This window comes from Podarcis muralis, chromosome 3 (genome assembly GCF_964188315.1).
Source record: "Podarcis muralis chromosome 3, rPodMur119.hap1.1, whole genome shotgun sequence".
NCBI lineage: Eukaryota > Metazoa > Chordata > Lepidosauria > Squamata > Lacertidae > Podarcis > Podarcis muralis.
In genome coordinates, this window is record NC_135657.1 from 1400475 (window position 1) to 1417899 (window position 17425).

At 49.7% G+C, this 17425-nt stretch overlaps 1 protein-coding gene across 2 annotated transcripts in view; it reads right to left on the reverse strand.

Annotated features, from left to right (window-relative positions):
* Nucleotides 1-8298: 8298 nt before the first annotated feature.
* Nucleotides 8299-17425, reverse strand: part of KIF3C (kinesin family member 3C) — a 44108-nt gene continuing 34981 nt past the window's right edge. Inside the window, exons 6-8 of one of the 2 annotated variants that reach the window (XM_028725306.2) lie at nt 16888-17029; nt 15011-15186; nt 8299-13547 (exon numbers count right to left, since the gene is read on the reverse strand). In XM_028725306.2, coding sequence (XP_028581139.2) covers nt 13454-13547; nt 15011-15186; nt 16888-17029 — 412 coding nt within the window. In that variant the 3' untranslated portion in view covers nt 8299-13453. Of the gene's footprint in view, nt 13548-15010; nt 15187-16887; nt 17033-17425 lie in introns of both variants that reach the window. The other variant, XM_028725305.2, reaches the window with a different exon arrangement.

Below are 17425 nucleotides of genomic sequence, written 5' to 3' on the forward strand. Positions count from 1 at the left end.
CTGCTGCAGTTCTGTATCTTTTCTCTCATGCTCCATCTGCAGCTCTCAGTTCCATCAGGGAGGAAGGGGGGGGGGAATAGCGCCCAAAGCAAACCCGCAGATCAGACCATCTATGCTAGTCTACCACCATAGCTGTCAACCGTCCCTTATTTGGCGGGAAAGTCCCTTATCCCAGCGCCGTGTCCCGCTGCTGTCCCTTATTGATGATGTCCCTTCAATTTCCCAGGTTTCAAAGGAAGCCGCTCCTCTCCCTCCCTCCCTGCCGGCCAGGGAGGAGGAAGGCTCCAACTGTGTTGATTGGCTGCGTTGCTCACCCAATAAGGAGCCTAAGAACGACTGGGGGGGTGGAGCTTGCATGCCTTGTGCCGATCAAATTGGCCACGTTGCCTGGGGACTCGCCTTTGCTCAGCGCTTCCCAGCGGAGAGGTGACGGTGGTTTTCCTTGCTGTATCCCCTTTGCCGGGTTGCTGCGCTGTGGGAACCACCGCTTGAGGCTTCGTTTGGCTGCTGGCTGGGCTTTCTGCCTTTGGCTCGGAGGGGTCAGAAGTTGAACATACTTGTGCTTGGAAAATCCCTTATTTTGGCTGCTGATCCCTTATTTTTGAGGCTGCTGGTCCCTTATGTTCAAATATGTAAGTTGACAGCTATGGTCTACCACTACAAATCTATAGGAGAAGCGCTTGCGGTTCCCCCTCTATGGTTAGCCCTTGGAACACCTGCCTCCTCCTATCTCTGAACTGCTTTCTCTATGGTTGCCCTCGCTCTCCTCTCAAGGCTCATCAGCAATTCATAGGCCATACCAGGCTGCCCATCTCATCCGGCTCCTTCAGCAGCGCAGCCGCAGTACGGCCTAGCGGGAGCGGCGGGCAGAGGGGAGGCCCCAGGCAGGGAAGCTCAGTTCAGCGGCCGTGAGGAGAATGGCAGCGGAAGGGCTCGAGGCTCCCTCCAGTCCTGGCGGGGAGGCGCTCCCGGGGGCCGAGGCTGGTGAGAGGAGGCCAGAGGGGGGCAGGCCGGGCAGCCAAGCAACACAGTTGGAGCCTCCCTCCTCCCTGGCCGGCCGGGAGGGAGGGAGGGAGAGGAACTGCTTCCTTTGAAACCCAGGAAATTTAAGGGACATCATCAATAAGGGACAGCAGCAGGACACGGCACTGGGATAAGGGAGTTTCCCGCCAAATAAGGGACGCTTGACAGCTATGCCCAGGAGGGGAGTTGGGAAAGCGGCCTGTTAAAGGGGGTCCAAGAGCTGACCCTCCCGTCAAGTAAATAGAGCATTTGTGGCTGCTAACTATGGGGCGATTTTTTGTGTTCTTATATCATTAAACCCCCTGTGATCCTCGGGTGAAGGTGGTGTAGAAATTCAAGAAATAATAATTTAAAAATACACAAAGCGTCTGGAAGCGACTTACAGCTGTTAAAAAGGACACAGAAATTAAAAACATGGCAAGAACAAAGTGCCAGACACCGATATAGTGCTCATCCCGGTAGTTAAAAGCCAGGCGTTCAAACATAGGAAGGAAGGAAGGGCAGTGAGTATTGGGTGGTGGGTGTTTATTATTTATTTATTAAATTTATATACCACCCTTCTTCTGTTCCAAAACCAAGGCACGCTTTCCCATAGAAAGTAATGCAAAATGGATTAATCCGTTCCAGACTTTTAAAAACAACCCCTAAAACAGCAATTCAACATGAATTTTACTGCCTAATGAGACCGTTGATCCATAAAATGAAAGCAATAAACAGTGTTCTGCAGTCACACAATCAGTAGCTGAACTGGGTTCCACACAGTCACAAAAACAACAAGAAGAGGAGTTTGGATTTGATATCTCGCTTTATCACTACCCTAAGGAGTCTTGGAAGACAGGAGTGTCTGGCCTGCTCTGGTCCATGGGGTCACGAAGAGTTGGACACAACTAAACAACAACAACAAGGAGTCTCAAAGCGGCTAACATTCTCCTTTCCCTTCCTCCCCCACAACAAACCCTCTGTCAGGTGAGTGAGGCTGAGAGACTTCAGTGAAGTGTGACTAGCGCAAGGTCACCCAGCAGCTGCATGTGGAGGAGCGGGGAAGCGAACCCGGTTCACCAGATTACGAGTCCACCGCTCTTAACCACTACACCACACTGGCTCCTCCACAAAAAGAAAAACGCAAAATAAAAAGCAAAAACAGACAGACCTCAGCATAACACTCAAAACAGAAGTGTGACATTCAAAACGGAGCATGTTCGGCTTCCAGAAACCAGAACACTTCTAGGTTTGCAGTGTTTGGGTTCCAAGTTGTTTGAGTACGAAGGCGTTTGAGAACCAAGGTACCACTGTAATTAAACCAAAGCAAGAAATCAATAACCCACCCCCTCCACAACACATTTTGAAAGGGCATTGGATGTCCATCAGCCAAAAGCCTGATTGAACAGGAACATTTTTACCAGGTGCCTAAAGGTGCATAATGAAGGTGCCAGGCAAGCCTCCCTGGGGAGGGCATTCCAGAAATGGGGAGCCACTGCAGAAAAGGCCCTTTCTCCTGTTGCCGCCCTCAGGACCTCAAATGAAGGAGGCACTCAAAGAAGGGCCTCCGAGGATGAATGCAGAGATTGGGACGGTTTATATGGGGAGAGGCGGGACTTGAGGTGTTGTGGTCCTGAGCCATTAAAAGACTTTATAGGTCAAAACCAGCACTGTTATCTAGATTTGTCTGGCAGGGCAAAAAGCCCAGAATAAAATTTAAAATTCTTACTGATGCTAAAGACAGAGGGGGGTTTGCCCTGCCAGACTTAAAACTTTATTATGAGGCAGCAGCTTTTTGCTGGCTGAAAGAATGGCTACTTCTTGAGAATACAGATGTTCTGGATCTTGAAGGGAATGATAATGTATTTGGGTGGCATGCATATCTATGGTACGGCAAGATAAAAGTGCACAAGGCATTTAAAAACCATATTGTCAGAAAAGCTCTGTTTAATGTCTGGATAAGGTATAAAGACTTTTTGGAGAGCAAAACTCCAAGGTGGCTATCACCTATGGAGGCGAAAGCCTTGAGAAAACTTAACATGGAAATCAAATGGCCAAAATACTGGGAAATTTTAGAACAGGAAGGTGACAAATTGAAACTGCAGAGTTATGACAAACTTAAAGGGAAGGTGCGAGATTGGTTACGCTATTTTCAAATAAGAGAGGTTTATAATTCGGATAAAAAAATTGGTTTCCAGGTGGAAAAATCAAAGTTAGAAACAGAACTGTTAGAACCCAATGCTAAGATACTTTCAAGAATGTACAACCTGCTGTTGAAATGGAATACTGAGGAAGAAACGGTAAAATCTGTAATGATAAAATGGGCACAAGACATAGGTCACAATATTATGTTTGCTGACTGGGAGAAGTTGTGGACCACCGGGATTAAATTTACGGCATGTAATGCCTTAAGAGAGAATATTATGAAAATGATATACATGACCCCAGTCAAGCTTGCAAAAATATATCATTTGCCCGACAATAAATGTTGGAAATGCAAAGAGATTGAAGGTACATTCTTTCACCTTTGGTGGACGTGCCCAAGGATCAAGGCCTTCTGGGAAATGATATATAATGAACTGAAAAAGGTATTTAAATATACTTTCCTGAAGAAACCAGAAGCCTTCCTCCTGGGCATAGTGGACCAATCGGTGTTAAAGAAGGACAGAACCTTTTTTATGTATGCTACAGCAGCAGCAAGAATCCTCATCGCAAAACACTGGAAGACACAAGATTTACCCACCATGGAAGACTGGCAGTGGCAACTAATAGACTATATGGAGATGGTGGAAATGACTGGCAGAATCCGATACCAGGGAGAAGAGTCGGTGGAGGAAGACTGGAGGAAATTTAAAATTTATTTGCAGAAATATTGTAAAATTTTTGAATGTTTATGACATTGAAATGAATCGCAGGGGTTCTAGCAACAAAGTAAAATGTAAGTTTGGATCAATAACAGATAAATTAATAGGATATGAATTTGCTGAACTAACTACTAAAAGGGATACAAGAAAGGGAGACGTGAGGAAGTCGGGAAAATAAGTTAATTGAAGATGAGAAATTAAGAAAGAGGGAATTTTTGTTTTTTGTCATTATATGTGTTTTTATCTTCCTTTTTCTTCTTCTTTCTTTTGTTGAGTCTAATGTTCGTCTTTTTGTACTGTATTTTATTACTTTGTATTTTTTTGGTTTTTGTATATTTTCTTGAATTTTCTTTCATTGTTAAAACTTAATAAAAATAATTATAAAAAAACAAAAAAACAAAAACAAAACCAGCACTGTTATCTTTCCAGCCTTGTAGTATGTCTCTTTGCAACTACAAGGGCTCACAGGATCCAATTCAGCTGTCCATTTGTTAGTCCCCACCTCGTAGGAATATTATTTAAGAGTGTGTGAGAGTCTGTAAATATCAAAGATTTATCAAAAACAACATAGATGTGAACAGCTGTTTCTAACCACAAAAAAGACTCCCCAGGACCTGGCTGCATCATCTGCCTCAATGAGAGGTTTTCAGCATTATATTATTATTATTATTATTATTATTATTATTATTATTATTATTATCACCAACATCTGTCTGAATTAGCCAATTCCTCTCTCTATGGAGTCCCATATAACTGGAACATCAGCTTTTGTTAAATCGCTCTCAATGTTAAATCTAAAGAAACACTACATATAGATGCTAAAGCAACTTTCCATTGTTTGAGCTAAGTGGAACACATTATATCTATTCCAGTCATCTCTCAGATCCTGCATATCCAATTTACAACATTCCAAGAAACATTACAGTGGTACCTCGGGTTAAGTACTTAACCTGAAACTGTTCTTAACCTGAAGCACCACGAGATGGTTGGACAGTGTTCTCGAAGCTACCAGCATGAGTTTGACCAAACTGCGGGAGGCAGTGGAAGACAGGAGTGCCTGGCGTGCTCTGGTCCAGGGGGTCACGAAGAGGCGGACACGACTAAATGACTAAACAACAACAACAACATGACTGTATATGGGAATGCCATGATTCCGTAGCATTGAAATTGCTGGTGGAAATTAACCTCACATGATCCATCTAGCCACAGAGCGTGGCCTCAGCTATCACCTCTGAGACTACCCACACGAGTGTGTGCAGAAAAAGCTTGCTGATAATATGCACCGGCTAAAAGGTAGCATGCCTTGTGATACAGATGTTGATCTGGATAATTAAATCATTCCAATATTTCCTGCATGCAAATCTGTATGGAGCTGTTCCCACTGGCTCTCTTCTGCCATTTGCGGCAGGAGGCTGCGCTCTCCTTGCAGCCCTTGTCTGCATGACCTTTAGCAAACTGCCTGCCTGGTGGTAACTGGAGCATGAAAGTGCAATCCTGCCAAGGCAAGCAAAACACACACACACACCATGTGAGCTAAGTGACAAGTGGCCGCTGGGGATTTCTCTAGGTTTGATAAAGAGAAATCCTGTTTCGTTTCGTGCTGATCCAGCTTGCAGTTATTTCACAGGCTGCACTGGCTCCAAGTTAACCTGACCAAAGAGGACTCAAAGAGAACATAAGGATTGTTGTTGTTGTTTAGTCGTTTAGTCGTGTCCGCCTCTTCGTGACCCCACAGACCAGAACACGCCAGGCCCTCCTGTCTTCCACTGCCTCCCGCAGTTTGGTCAAACTCATGGTGGTAGCTTTGAGAACACTGTCCCACCATCTCGTCTTCTGTCGTCCCCTTCTCCTTGTGCCCTCCATCTTTCCCAACATCAGGGTCTTTTCCAGGGAGTCTTCTCTTCTCATGAGGTGGCCAAAGTATTGGAGCCTCAGCTTCATTCAGGATCTGTCCTTCCAGTGAGCAGTCAGGGCTGATTTCCTTAAGGATGGAGAGGTTTGATCTTCTTGCAGTCCATGGGACAACAACAACACTGACAGTCTGCTAAAGACATTTTCAAAAATGATACTTTTTAATCTGAGAAGTGCCACATCTGCAGTACGGAAAGACATTATAAATCAAGAGTATGTTCTAGTAAGCGGAACTTTTATTTCATTTGCGGGGTAGGGACAGGACAAAACACAGTGGGTGGGCATGAGGCTTGAAGAGAGGGGTTCATGTCCCTCCACAGCCCTTTCTCTGGGTGGTCATGAATTGGCACTTCACTGCCATCCACCCAAAGCCTCCACGGAGGTGTTCCTAGGGGTCTGATGTCTTACCTGCCCACTTTGGGGTTCCCTGGAGCATGTGGAACACCCCATCCCCTTCTCCCATTATCACAGGAAATCTAGGAAACACATCAACCCAGAATATTTGGGTGACATCACTGTGGTGGAAGGAATTGTGGAACCCTGACCGTAGTGCCGTGAATCTGGGCCCATAACCTGTTGTTGAGATACTGCCAGGGAGACGGAGGGTCTCCCGTAGAACAGCACCAGTCAATTAGCGACACGAGCCTCAGACACATTCCGAGACTCATGCACACCCTTTCTGCTTTGTTTCCACAACGGAAAATTCAGCCAGGAGAGCATATTTACAGCTTTATTCAACGTTGATCAGAACAAAGGAAAAACATGACTGCTTGCCTCTGTGTGCAGGAAAACAGCCGGAGCAAAAGCTATATACAAAACGGAAACTCCCAGTGAGCAGGAAGTAAACAGGCATGTGACACACAACAGCCTGTTCCCTTTTTAAGGTGGAACAGAAATATTCTAACATGTGGAACACCCCATCCCCTTCTCCCATTATCACAGGAAATCTAGGAAACACATCAACCCAGAAGATTTGGGTGACATCGCTGTGGTGGAAGGAATTGTGGGACCTTGACCGTAGGCTTTTGGAACAGTGGTCAAGCAGCAGCCCAAAATGTCTGTAGCCTGTCAAAGTCTTGTTTGGAGCCCAGTGTGCAATTCAGCTGTGCATCCATTTTGCATGCTAGAAGCAATGCAGGAGAAAGGCCACTAGGTGCCCTCACAACTCTAGCAAAAGGAGATGAATAGCTGGCCGTGTAATTCCAAGATCCCTCTGCACAGCAGCCGTGAACTCAAGACACGGAACTTGTTTTGAATGCAAAGAAACTCCTCCATGCAGCGGAGATAAAAGGTTCGGCCTTCCAAATCTGATGGGCCTGACCTAACACCTCCCTCCCTCTTTGAAAAATAAGAAGTGGAGCATTGGCTGAGTAATGGCACAAGTGGTGTGTCATTTCTAAGATGACAGCTGCCAGGTCGCAAATCAAACCCAGCAGAAACCTCTTGGGGGTTGCAGCCAACTTGGATCTCACTACAGAAATAGGGGCAGGTGGTGAGTCATCCCTGCCGAGGAGACCAGCCCTGCCACAGCTAGATGGGGCGACTGTGCTGCATTGCTGATGCGCAGGTGGAGTCCTGAGCCGCAGGAAGCTGCCTTGTGCTGAGTAAGACCCACCGATCCATCCAGCTCGGGGTGGTGGACATGGAGGAGGAAGACTTGATTTTGCATCCCTGTTCAGCTACAATGTGGGACGCGGGTGGCGCTGTGGGTTAAACCACAGAGCCTAGGACTTGCCGATCAGAAGGTCGGCGGTTCGAATCCCCATGACGGGGTGAGCTCCCGTTGCTCGGTCCTTGCTCCTGCCAACCTAGCAGTTTGAAAGCACAAAGTGCAAGTAGATAAATAGGTACCACTCTGGCGGGAAGGTAAACGGTGTTTCCGTGCGCTGCTCTGGTTCGCCAGAAGCGGCTTAGTCATGCTGGCCACATGACCCGGAAGCTGTACGCCGGCTCCCTTGGCCAATAAAGCAAGATGAGCGCCGCAAACCCAGAGTCGGCCACGACTGGACCTAACGGTCAGGGGTCCCTTTACCTTTACTCAGCTCCAATACTCATGGACCCTGGGTCAGACATCGTCTGTCAACCCAACTTGCTTCACCAGGTTGGTGTGAGAGTAAATAGGGGGCAGGCCATGTATTTCACCTGAGAACTTTGGAGGAAAGGCAGGATAACATGATGCCTAAACAAACATGACACCTGACCAAGAGGAGGAGTTCTAGCGGGGGGGGGGGTGCCCTGTGGCCCTCCAAATGTCGTCATGCCAAACCCCACCCATCAAGAAGCCTGCCAGCTTTTTGCACGCTATTTCCTGGACATTTAGGAATAACGTGCCCGGCTGATGGCAGAGCAAATTCCCCCGTGTCTTCCAGACATGCTGCCAATCTTTGCTCCGCGTTCATCAGAGCTCAGCACTGTGATGCCCCTGTTCTGGGAAGCGAATGGGGGGGCGGGGGGGGGCAGAAGATTCCCGATGAAGACTCACAAGACCAGCCAGCCACCTTGACGAAGAAACAGCCAGACACAATCTGAAATCTCTTTAATTAGCTCACACACTTTTATTTTCATCGTTATAAACTGCAGACTTTGGGGCTTTCTCGTCATGCTCCCCCAACCAGCCCCGCATTTTTTCTGGTGCTGTTTGTCCTGAGCATTTACTTTCTCTGCTGGCCTGGACCTTTTCCGGCTTGTGATGTGGGGCTCTACTGTGGAGGTCAGATTTGACCACGGTGGGATAGTTTAGGGCAAGTGTCCCCCCCCCCCCCCAAAAAAAAAACAAAGTCAGGAGTGATGCCAATGAATGAAGCTGGTCTCCTTTTTCAACAATGCTCGTTCCTTTATTGTCACGGCTGGGCTTTTTGGAAGGGTGCTGCCACCACAATGTCCAGGCCCACACCAAATCAAAGCGACGTCACAAGGGTATTGAAGAGCTCTCCACCCAGAACCAGAGGGGGTGTGGGACGACAACCTCTGCCAGTACATTATGTATAAGATAACTATGCTTAATATGTCCTGTATATTCATATGTATAGAGCAACAAGCATGGGCCACCACCGTATACCGACTTTTGAATTCCTAAGTAAATCACCACCACAGCAACAGGCACAGACGATTTTGGTCCCAGTCTAGGCCCTTGTCTTGCTGACCAACCAAGTCCCTCCCACTTTCCACCCCACTCTGGAATTTCCCCCAGTCTCCAGCCCCCCACATTAGCGCAAATTCCACAGTTCCCCTGGGCGGGACACCCACAAGCAGCCACGCAACACATACACACCCCCAACACACACATTCATATGTAAATACAGACTCGCCAACATACAAAGAACAAAGAACATCAGAAATCTACATCTGAGGTTGGCACAGCCCCTTGTACAGAGACCCCTCCGCCAATGGGAACTGGCTCCTGTCTTAAATAACAGTATTTCTTTACAGCTGTCCTTGAGTTTTGTGCTAGGAAGGACGTTGGAGGTTATTGGCAGCACAGCGGTGGATTGAGAAACGCAGAGTGTGAGAGATCTCCCAAAGTACATGGCAGGAGGAAATGGCAGGCTTTGGCGTAAAAAGTATAGCTTGTTGGACCCCTTGTTTGCACCACGGCCGGTAGGGGGGGGTGAGTGAGGTTAACTTCCCAGTGACACCTCCAACTCCCCAAAGCCAAAATCTGTAGCGCAGGAGGCGTCGCTCAGCCTCAACACACTGACCTCCATTTCCCCATCCAGGCTGAATGCAAATAATTCTGTTCTATTGTAGTTCCCAATGCGATGGCTGCTCTCGTCTTTGTGGTGCTGTAGAGAACAATTCCTCAGGGAGAAGTAACGTCTTTAGCCTTTGAAACTGGGAAGGACGCATCGCCTCTCTTCTGGCCGATCTCCAGAAAGCACACTTTTCTAACCCACGGTAAACAAAGGACAAAAAGCTCCGCTGAGCCTTCAGGTGCACCTCTAGACGTGGGGCTGGCCTTCAGAAGTCTCTGCTGTCCCTTTAGTGTGTGTGGCTGTTGTGCTGTGAAGTAAACCAGGCAGCTTCCCCTGGGTGTGCTTGTTCCTGACTCCAGAGCCATGCACAGATCTCTGAGTTTATGGGAATCAAAGGCAAGGAAGTGCAGAGTTAATTCAAATCCACTCTCAGACAGGTGAAGGAGTGAGAGGGGCCTTCCTCCAGCTGCTGGACTACAGAAATGCGTCTTCTTTTGTAAGCATTCAGCCTCCCTGACCCTCTCTGGCTGGCCCAGCAACTTCTTCCAGCCCAACAGGAAAGACAATCCTTCTTGCTTTGGATGCAGAAGGTCTCAGGTTCACTCCCCAGCTGCATTGAGGGCAGGTAAAGACCCCCTGTCAGAAACCCTGGAGAGCCATTGCCCATCAATGAAGACAGTATCAAGGCAGATGGACCAATGGTTTGGCCTGGTGTACGGCAGCTTCCTCGGCTCCTATAGTCCCTATAGCACAGCTTTCTCTGCTGCTACTAGGCACTATTAATTCCCCAGCCATGTGCAGGACCCCTATGAATCAAGGCATCTCAGCATCTCTGGAGGGCCAGCAGCTCCTACAAGCAGCCAGTGCACAGAATGGGCTGGGAGCAGCCAGGGCAGCCGGTCAGGGACCAAGGGGCATAACACACTGTTAAACTGCATAGCAAGACGGTTCCTGCCGGACCACCTCTGGAAAGCCTTTTCTGCATCGAGAGTTTTCCGGGTACATTGTACTTTTAGTATATATTTTATCTATATTAATAATATATATTGCTGTTCACTGCTTTTGGAGCCTTGGGTTAAAAAGCGGTATATAAATAAACCATAGCATAGAAAATACGCTGTTTCTATTCCCTTGCCCAAAAGCAGCTTGCAGAGTCCCCTTCCCACGCACCTTCTGGCGGTTTGTGCCTTTCAGAAGCAGAGACCACAAACTCAAGCCCCCCCCCCCTGTTCTGCATCCAGGAGTTGGGAATAACTGCTGCTGCTGCTCCGCCCCCTGGAATGACCCTCAGCCAAATTCCATACTCGCAACCACCAGGCGTGGATCCGAATCCCTGCTTCATTCAAGAGGGGTCTCATATGGGGGGCAATAATTTGTCCTGCTACCTTCCCTTTAGCCGTCGCAGGGACTTACCTGAAGGAGCATCTCCACCCCCATCATTCTGCCCGGACGCTGAGGTCCAGCTCCGAGGGCCTTCTGGCGGTTCCCTCATTGCGAGAAGCCAAGTTACAGGGAACCAGGCAGAGGGCCTTCTCGGTGGTGGCACCCGCCCTGTGAAGCACCCTCCCACCAGATGTCAAAGAAATAAACAACTACCTAACATTTAGAAGACATCTGAAGGCAGCCCTGTTCAGGGAAGCTTTTAATGTGTGACATTTTAATGTATTTTTAATCTTTGTTGGAAGCCGCCCAGAGTGGCTGGGGAAACTCAGCCAGATGGGTGAGGTACAAATAATAAATAATTATTATTATTTGGGGCTGGCTCCAGAGTAAACGAGAGATGAGGAAGCTGCAGAATCCTCGGCCAGGACTAGAGCGGCAAGAAGGAAACTCGGGGAGTCAGGCTGATTGAGAGGGATCTGTAGTCCCACAACAGACTGGACCGCCCTCCCAATGCTTCAGGCTGTGCTCTCAGGCTGACCTAGTGGGACCGCCCAGCTAGGAACATCAGAAGCTGCCGTCGACACAATCAGACCACTGCTTCATCGAGATCAATCTGGTCTGCACCAGCTGGCATCCCTGTTTGTCCACGGTTTCTCCCAGCCCTTCCTGGAGATGACAAGGACTGAACCCAGGACCTTTTGCACCCAGAGCAGGTGTCTGTGCCGACTGAGCCACAGCCCCTAGCTCAGTGCCACAGCCGCCTTTTCACCAAGTCCCTCCTTTTTCCTCCTCTGGTTTCTGGTCTTGGAGAACGGAAGAGTCTTTCTGCTACAAAAGCTGCAGCAGGCACAGGGCGGATCATTCAGAGCGCTGCGAAACTCTGCCACTCCCCTCTCTCAAAGAAAGGTGGCCCACCAAACCTTTCCCGCTGACCTCCTGGCCATCCCATCGCCTTTGCTCTCGTGCTCTCACACCTTTCTCCGTTTGCTGCCCATGCTTGTGGCCGAGTCCCAGGCAACTGGGGGTGTCTTTGGGAGCAGCAGCGCGAGGATTGGTGGCAATGGCATGCTGGCAGCTATCACACCAGGCAACAAGCGCTCTCCATCTCCCCTAGCTAAATGCAGCCTGCGGGCTTTCCCCCAGAGAGAAGGCTCATCAACACTCTCCTTGCCTAGAAAGCAAAGTCTCAGCCATTTCCCTCTTGCCCCTCTCCTTTCCCAGGAAAATACCCACTCTTTAGCCTCAAATCGGAACAAGAAGATTGCCGTTGGTTCCGATTGAGCACTAAAGAGTGGTTTCCCCATGAGAAAGCGGATGAACCCAGAGTTTTGCTTATTTCTAGAAATCCCCAGGCCAATTTTAGGGGCAGCCACAAAGCTAACTGACTAGAAGCCAAAGGGCCACTTATGCAGAGAGACACTGACCATGAGGAAAAGGCCGGGGGCGTGAGGGTCGGGTTTGGTGGTGGCGGGGTGTTTATTCCGCCTTGCCCTTCCCCTTCCTCTTTGATTTCTCTGCCTTCCCCTCCTGACCTCAACGTGGCCCCAGGAGGTCCTTGCCACCAGCTGGACACTGCGTCAAAGCTGCCTGTCCCCGTTGAGAGAGCCATGAATTTCGAGCAAAACTCAAGAGGCGCCCTTCCCTCTGCTCTCTCAGGGGAGCGGGGCCCTCTGCCTCTCTCCCCATGTGAGGCACATGATTGGTTCTTGACTTCAGGACGTCTCTTCCCAGTCAGAATATGGATGATTCCTGTCCTGGAGAGGGAATATGCAACACCCCCGCCATGTGGGCCATTGCAGTCACTTGGTGGATCAAGCGGGGCCCCCCAGCCAGTGGTGCTGGTGAGAAGGTCTCGTAGCATCACGGCTCACAGATCTTCTTGCATAATCAGTCCTCAGGCTCTCGCTATGCAGCGTGGAGCCATTCGGTGTGTTTTTTGGCTGGGTGAACAGAAGGCAAGGCGAAGCCGATGGTCTTGGTGCGAGAGCAGAGAGGATTCCGTGGCTGGCAAGGAGGTCGAATCCTGCCTCCGAGCTCTGCCAGCACCGACCAAACACTCCTCGTAGGGGACACTGCAAGGAGGCAGCGACTTCTTCCGAGGGAACAGAGGGGGCCGGGAGCCGAGTGCAAGTGGTTTGGGCTCCGCCTGCCCCAAACAGGTGTCCGTACTGAGCTCAGAACGTCGACAGGGTGAAGAAAAAGCAAGAGTCCGCCTTCTAGGAAGGTTGTGCGTGGTGCCAGGCTGCCCCAACATTGCCAGGGGAGCAGCTGGCACTGAGGACGCTGCTTGGCTCCAAAGAAGAACCCGCCCCCAGCATCCGTACAAAGACACATCATAAATAAATATGTTAAATAAATAGAGCGACAGTCCAGAGAGGGCGGGGGGATGGGCCCCCCGGAACCATCCTCCCGTATGGATGCACAGAGACACACGCACACACACACACACACACACACAAGAAGTAGCTAAGGACAAAGATGAGTTAGTGCAGGGGACCCCCCTCCCTGGACCACGTGTCCTCCAAGGCAGCAGGTGACGGGAGAAGGAGCCTCATCCTCCATGTGCGAAAGGAAGGGCCAGGGAGGGCCAACGGGGCCTTGTTACTCGTGAGCCAGTGCTGTGGCAGCGTTCTGTGAGCTGGAGGCAAGGGACACGTGCGTCGTCGACGACGGCAGGGAACGAGGAGCCTGGCACCTGCAGGAGAGAGAGACAAGAAGGAGGGGATAAGTGTGGGTCCGTGTTGCCCTCTTTCTTCCCTGCCGGCCCAAATGCCCCATGTCCGTCAAGCAAGCTCCCCCTCCCATTGTGGAAGAACCCAGGGCAGACCAACAGCCCCTCCAGACTCAGCAGCAGGGCTCAGAAAACTTTTTCCGCAAGAAGCCAGTCCACTGTCCTTCAGACCTTGTAGAGGGCCAGACTATATACAGTGGTACCTCTGGTTGCGAACAGGATCTGTTCCGGAGGCCTGTTCGCAACATGAAAGGAACGCAACCCGCAGCAGGGCATCTGCGCATGCGCGGGTTGCAATTCGCCGCTTCTGCGCATGCGCGTGATGTCATTTTGCGCTTTGAAACCTGGAAGTAACCCTTTCCGGTACTTTCGAGTCGCCACGGGACGTAACCCGAAAGAACATAACATGAAGCAGATGTAACATGAGGTATGACTGTATATATATATTTTTAAATACCCAAATGAATTCCTATGCACACTGCGAAGGGGGGCAAGTAGTCCTCCTCCCCACCCCACCCCAGCCACCTTCTCAGTGTGCCGCCTGCCTCATTCGCCAAAGGTGGCACGAAACAGGCTTCCTCCCTACCTAGAGAAAGAAGGCGCTGCCGCCGCCGCTGCTACTTCTCAAGAAGCGAGTAGGCAGTGCAAGCTCGTCCGCTCTGCTCTCTGGCCCACAGGAGCACCAGGGCGGTGGCGGTGGGAGGATGTGGCTGAGCAGTGGCGGCACTGCCAATCAAACGCCACACCTGGTTTATCTCCGCGCAGCACAGAGACGTCTCTGCCAATCAAATGCCGCTAAGGTAAACCAGGTGTAGCGTTTGATAGGCAGAGCCACCCCCGCTTGGCCTCTTCCTCCCATCGCCATCACCGGGAGTCTCGGCTTCACGGCGGTTTCTGGCTTCGCAATGCGGACTGGATTTAGGACCCAGGTGGGCCTGATCTGGCCTGGGGGCCTTAGTTTGCTGACCCCTACTCAGCAGCCTTAACTTCTCCGTTGCCAGAGAGAGAGAGAGGACATCGTGAAAATGTCCAGTCACAGCTGTTCATCCCCCAAATCTGGGAAATGGCCAGAAGTCAACCCAAAGTTCTCTGTTGTTTATGCAGGGCATCCCAGAACCTGGTTGATTCCCAGCCTGCTCTTCTGATTGGCTGGCATGTAGCTGAACAGATCAAATGCCGGTCCTGGGTGACCACTACTTGACCGGCCCTCCTCTGCGGCCCATTCCTAACCTTCTTACTTGGCTAATGCCATACTTTGGAACCTCTCCAGTGGCCCCAGATTCTGCCAGAGTCCTACTCGGGTGTAGGCTGAACTCCTGACATCCTGGTGGGAAAATGTCTCCACCTCAAATTCGCTCCCAGCTGTGCAGATGAGCACTCCACAAAACCTTCTCCATCACTGCTCTCTCTCTCTCTTGCTCACTCACCAAGACCGCGACTTCCGCACTCGCGACGCTGCCGGTCGCTCCAGGAGACTGTCGAGACGCATGAGCCTCTCCAGGTGCAGGGCCCGTGGATCGTGCTCACTCGGGTCCCGTGTGATCTCAAACTCAAAGACGGCCGGCGGGGAAACGTCCAGTTCCAGGAACATGATATTCTCAGCCTGTGATAAAATCAGGGAAGGGAGGGAATTCAGAAAGGAGAGGCCAGTTTGCCAAGGAGGTGGCGCAGAAAAGGGTGCACATGCAACACATCCACAAAAAATACAGAGGGATTTGTCCTCTCGTCGATTTGCAGAATGGTAGAATTAGAAGAGACCCCCCAAGGTCATCTAGTCCAACCCCCCTGCAAGGCAGGATTCACAACTGAAGCATCCCAGATGGATAGCCACCCAACCTCTGCTAAAAAAATCCCCTCCAAGGATTTAGAAAGGGGATTCCCTAATACTTGCTTAGTTATTTAACATACTTCTCACTCATCATGGCCCCTTCCACATTTGACAGATAATAATAATTTTTTTTAAAAAAAGAAGGAAGGAAGGAAGGAAGGAAGGAAGGAAGGAAGGAAGGAAGGAAGGAAGGAAGGAAAGAAAGAAAGAAAGAAAGAAAGAAACTGAAAGAAACTGAAAGAAAGGAAAGAAAGGAAAGAATTCCCCAAATCATCTTGAAGGTAAAGCAAAACAGATAACCTTTGCCTTCTGCTAATTCCCCATGAATTAGCCTAGATTGTGAGTCCTTTGTGGCAACAAAGACCATTGTGTAAAGCCTATTTGCTGTAGCCACAGCCCTAGGAGATGGTGTCCCTACAAATCTATATGAACCTTCCTCCAAATCTGAGATGAACAGAGTTCCCTGAGATGAGTTTGCGCCATCGAAATGGCGGCCACAGGGAGAGGAAGGGGGCTTCCACTGGGTGCTGCCTTTGACCCAAACGGTCTAGGTCCCGGACTCCTCCCATATGGAGCCGCCCCTATTTTGAGGTCCTCCATCACTGGGAGGAGCTACTGGAGAGAAGACGCAGTGGTGGCCAAACTCGGCCCTCCAGATGTTTTGGGACTACAACTCCCATCATCCCTAGCTAACAGGACCAGTGGTCAGGGATGATGGGAACTGTAGTCCCAAAACATCTGAAGGGCCGAGTGTGGCCACCACTGTTCAGACTTACTGTATTCTTATCTTGGCTTTGATCGCTATCTACCATATTTTTCCGTTTATAAGACGCCCCCATTTATAAGACGCCCCCTATTTTTGGGGACTGAGATTTAAGAAAATGGGGGGGGGGGAGATGTATCCGTGTATAAGATGCCCCTTAATTTTTGACATAATTCTTTTTTTAAAAAAATAATTTTTATTAACCGACCAATCAAATCAAATCACATCACATAAATTCCGAATTACAAAGCCGAATTTTAAATTTTTTGTTGGGGGTACCCATATTTCAAGTTCCGAAGGGGATTCCAATCATCTTCTTGCTGCTGCATTAATGTCCACAAATCTATCCTAATAATGTTCACAATTCTATCCAGTCCTATCTTGCTGTTCCCACATCTCATCTTGTTATTTTCATATATTTTTCTTTTTTCTTTGTGATCTCTTCTGATAATCTCCTCTTTTTGACATTATTCTTAAGGGGAAAAACCTAGTCTTGTACACGGAAAAATACGGTACTTTTGTGCTGTGGGTTTTAAAATCTTGTTGGCTGCCTTGTAGATGTTTCTTTCTGGACCCGAGACTTTCCATCGGTCCATCTGGGCAGTGCTTGCTTTGTGACCAGGAAGTTCGGTCATCTCAGGGTCCCCTTCCCTCCCCCAGACCCCGTTTCTCCCTCCCTTCCCTCCTCCTCCTCTGAGGTCCTCTCGGCTCACCCGGTACCGAGGATGGGAGCCCATCGACATGGCCAGGCGAGCATACTGGCTGATGGGTCTCTTGTACCCCACGGCGGAGGTCGGCCGCTTCTTCATCTGGGTGGCCATGGTGGTGGTGGGGCTGTTGCTCCCGCTCCCGCTGCTGCTGTAAAGAGATTGGTTTCCAAGAATGGAGAATGGGCGCAGGTTGGGCTCAGGATCATCAGCACTTAATGCGTGGCACATCTCTGCCACCCTGTTCCTGAGTTGGTGGGCAAAGGATTCCCCGTCTGCCTTGCCCCATCTAATTATTTTGCTATTATTTGTTAAATTTGCTATCATTTGTTCAATAAACGGCCTCGGTCCAGTATATCTGAAGGAGCGTCTCCACCCCCATCGTTCTGCCCGGATACCGAGGTCCAGCGCCAAGGGCCTTCTGGCGGTTCCCTCACTGCGAGAAGCCAAGTTACAGGGAACCAGGCAGAGGGCCTTCTCAGTAGTGGCACCCGGCCTGTGGAACGCTCTCCCACCAGATGTCAAAGAGAAAAACAACTACCTG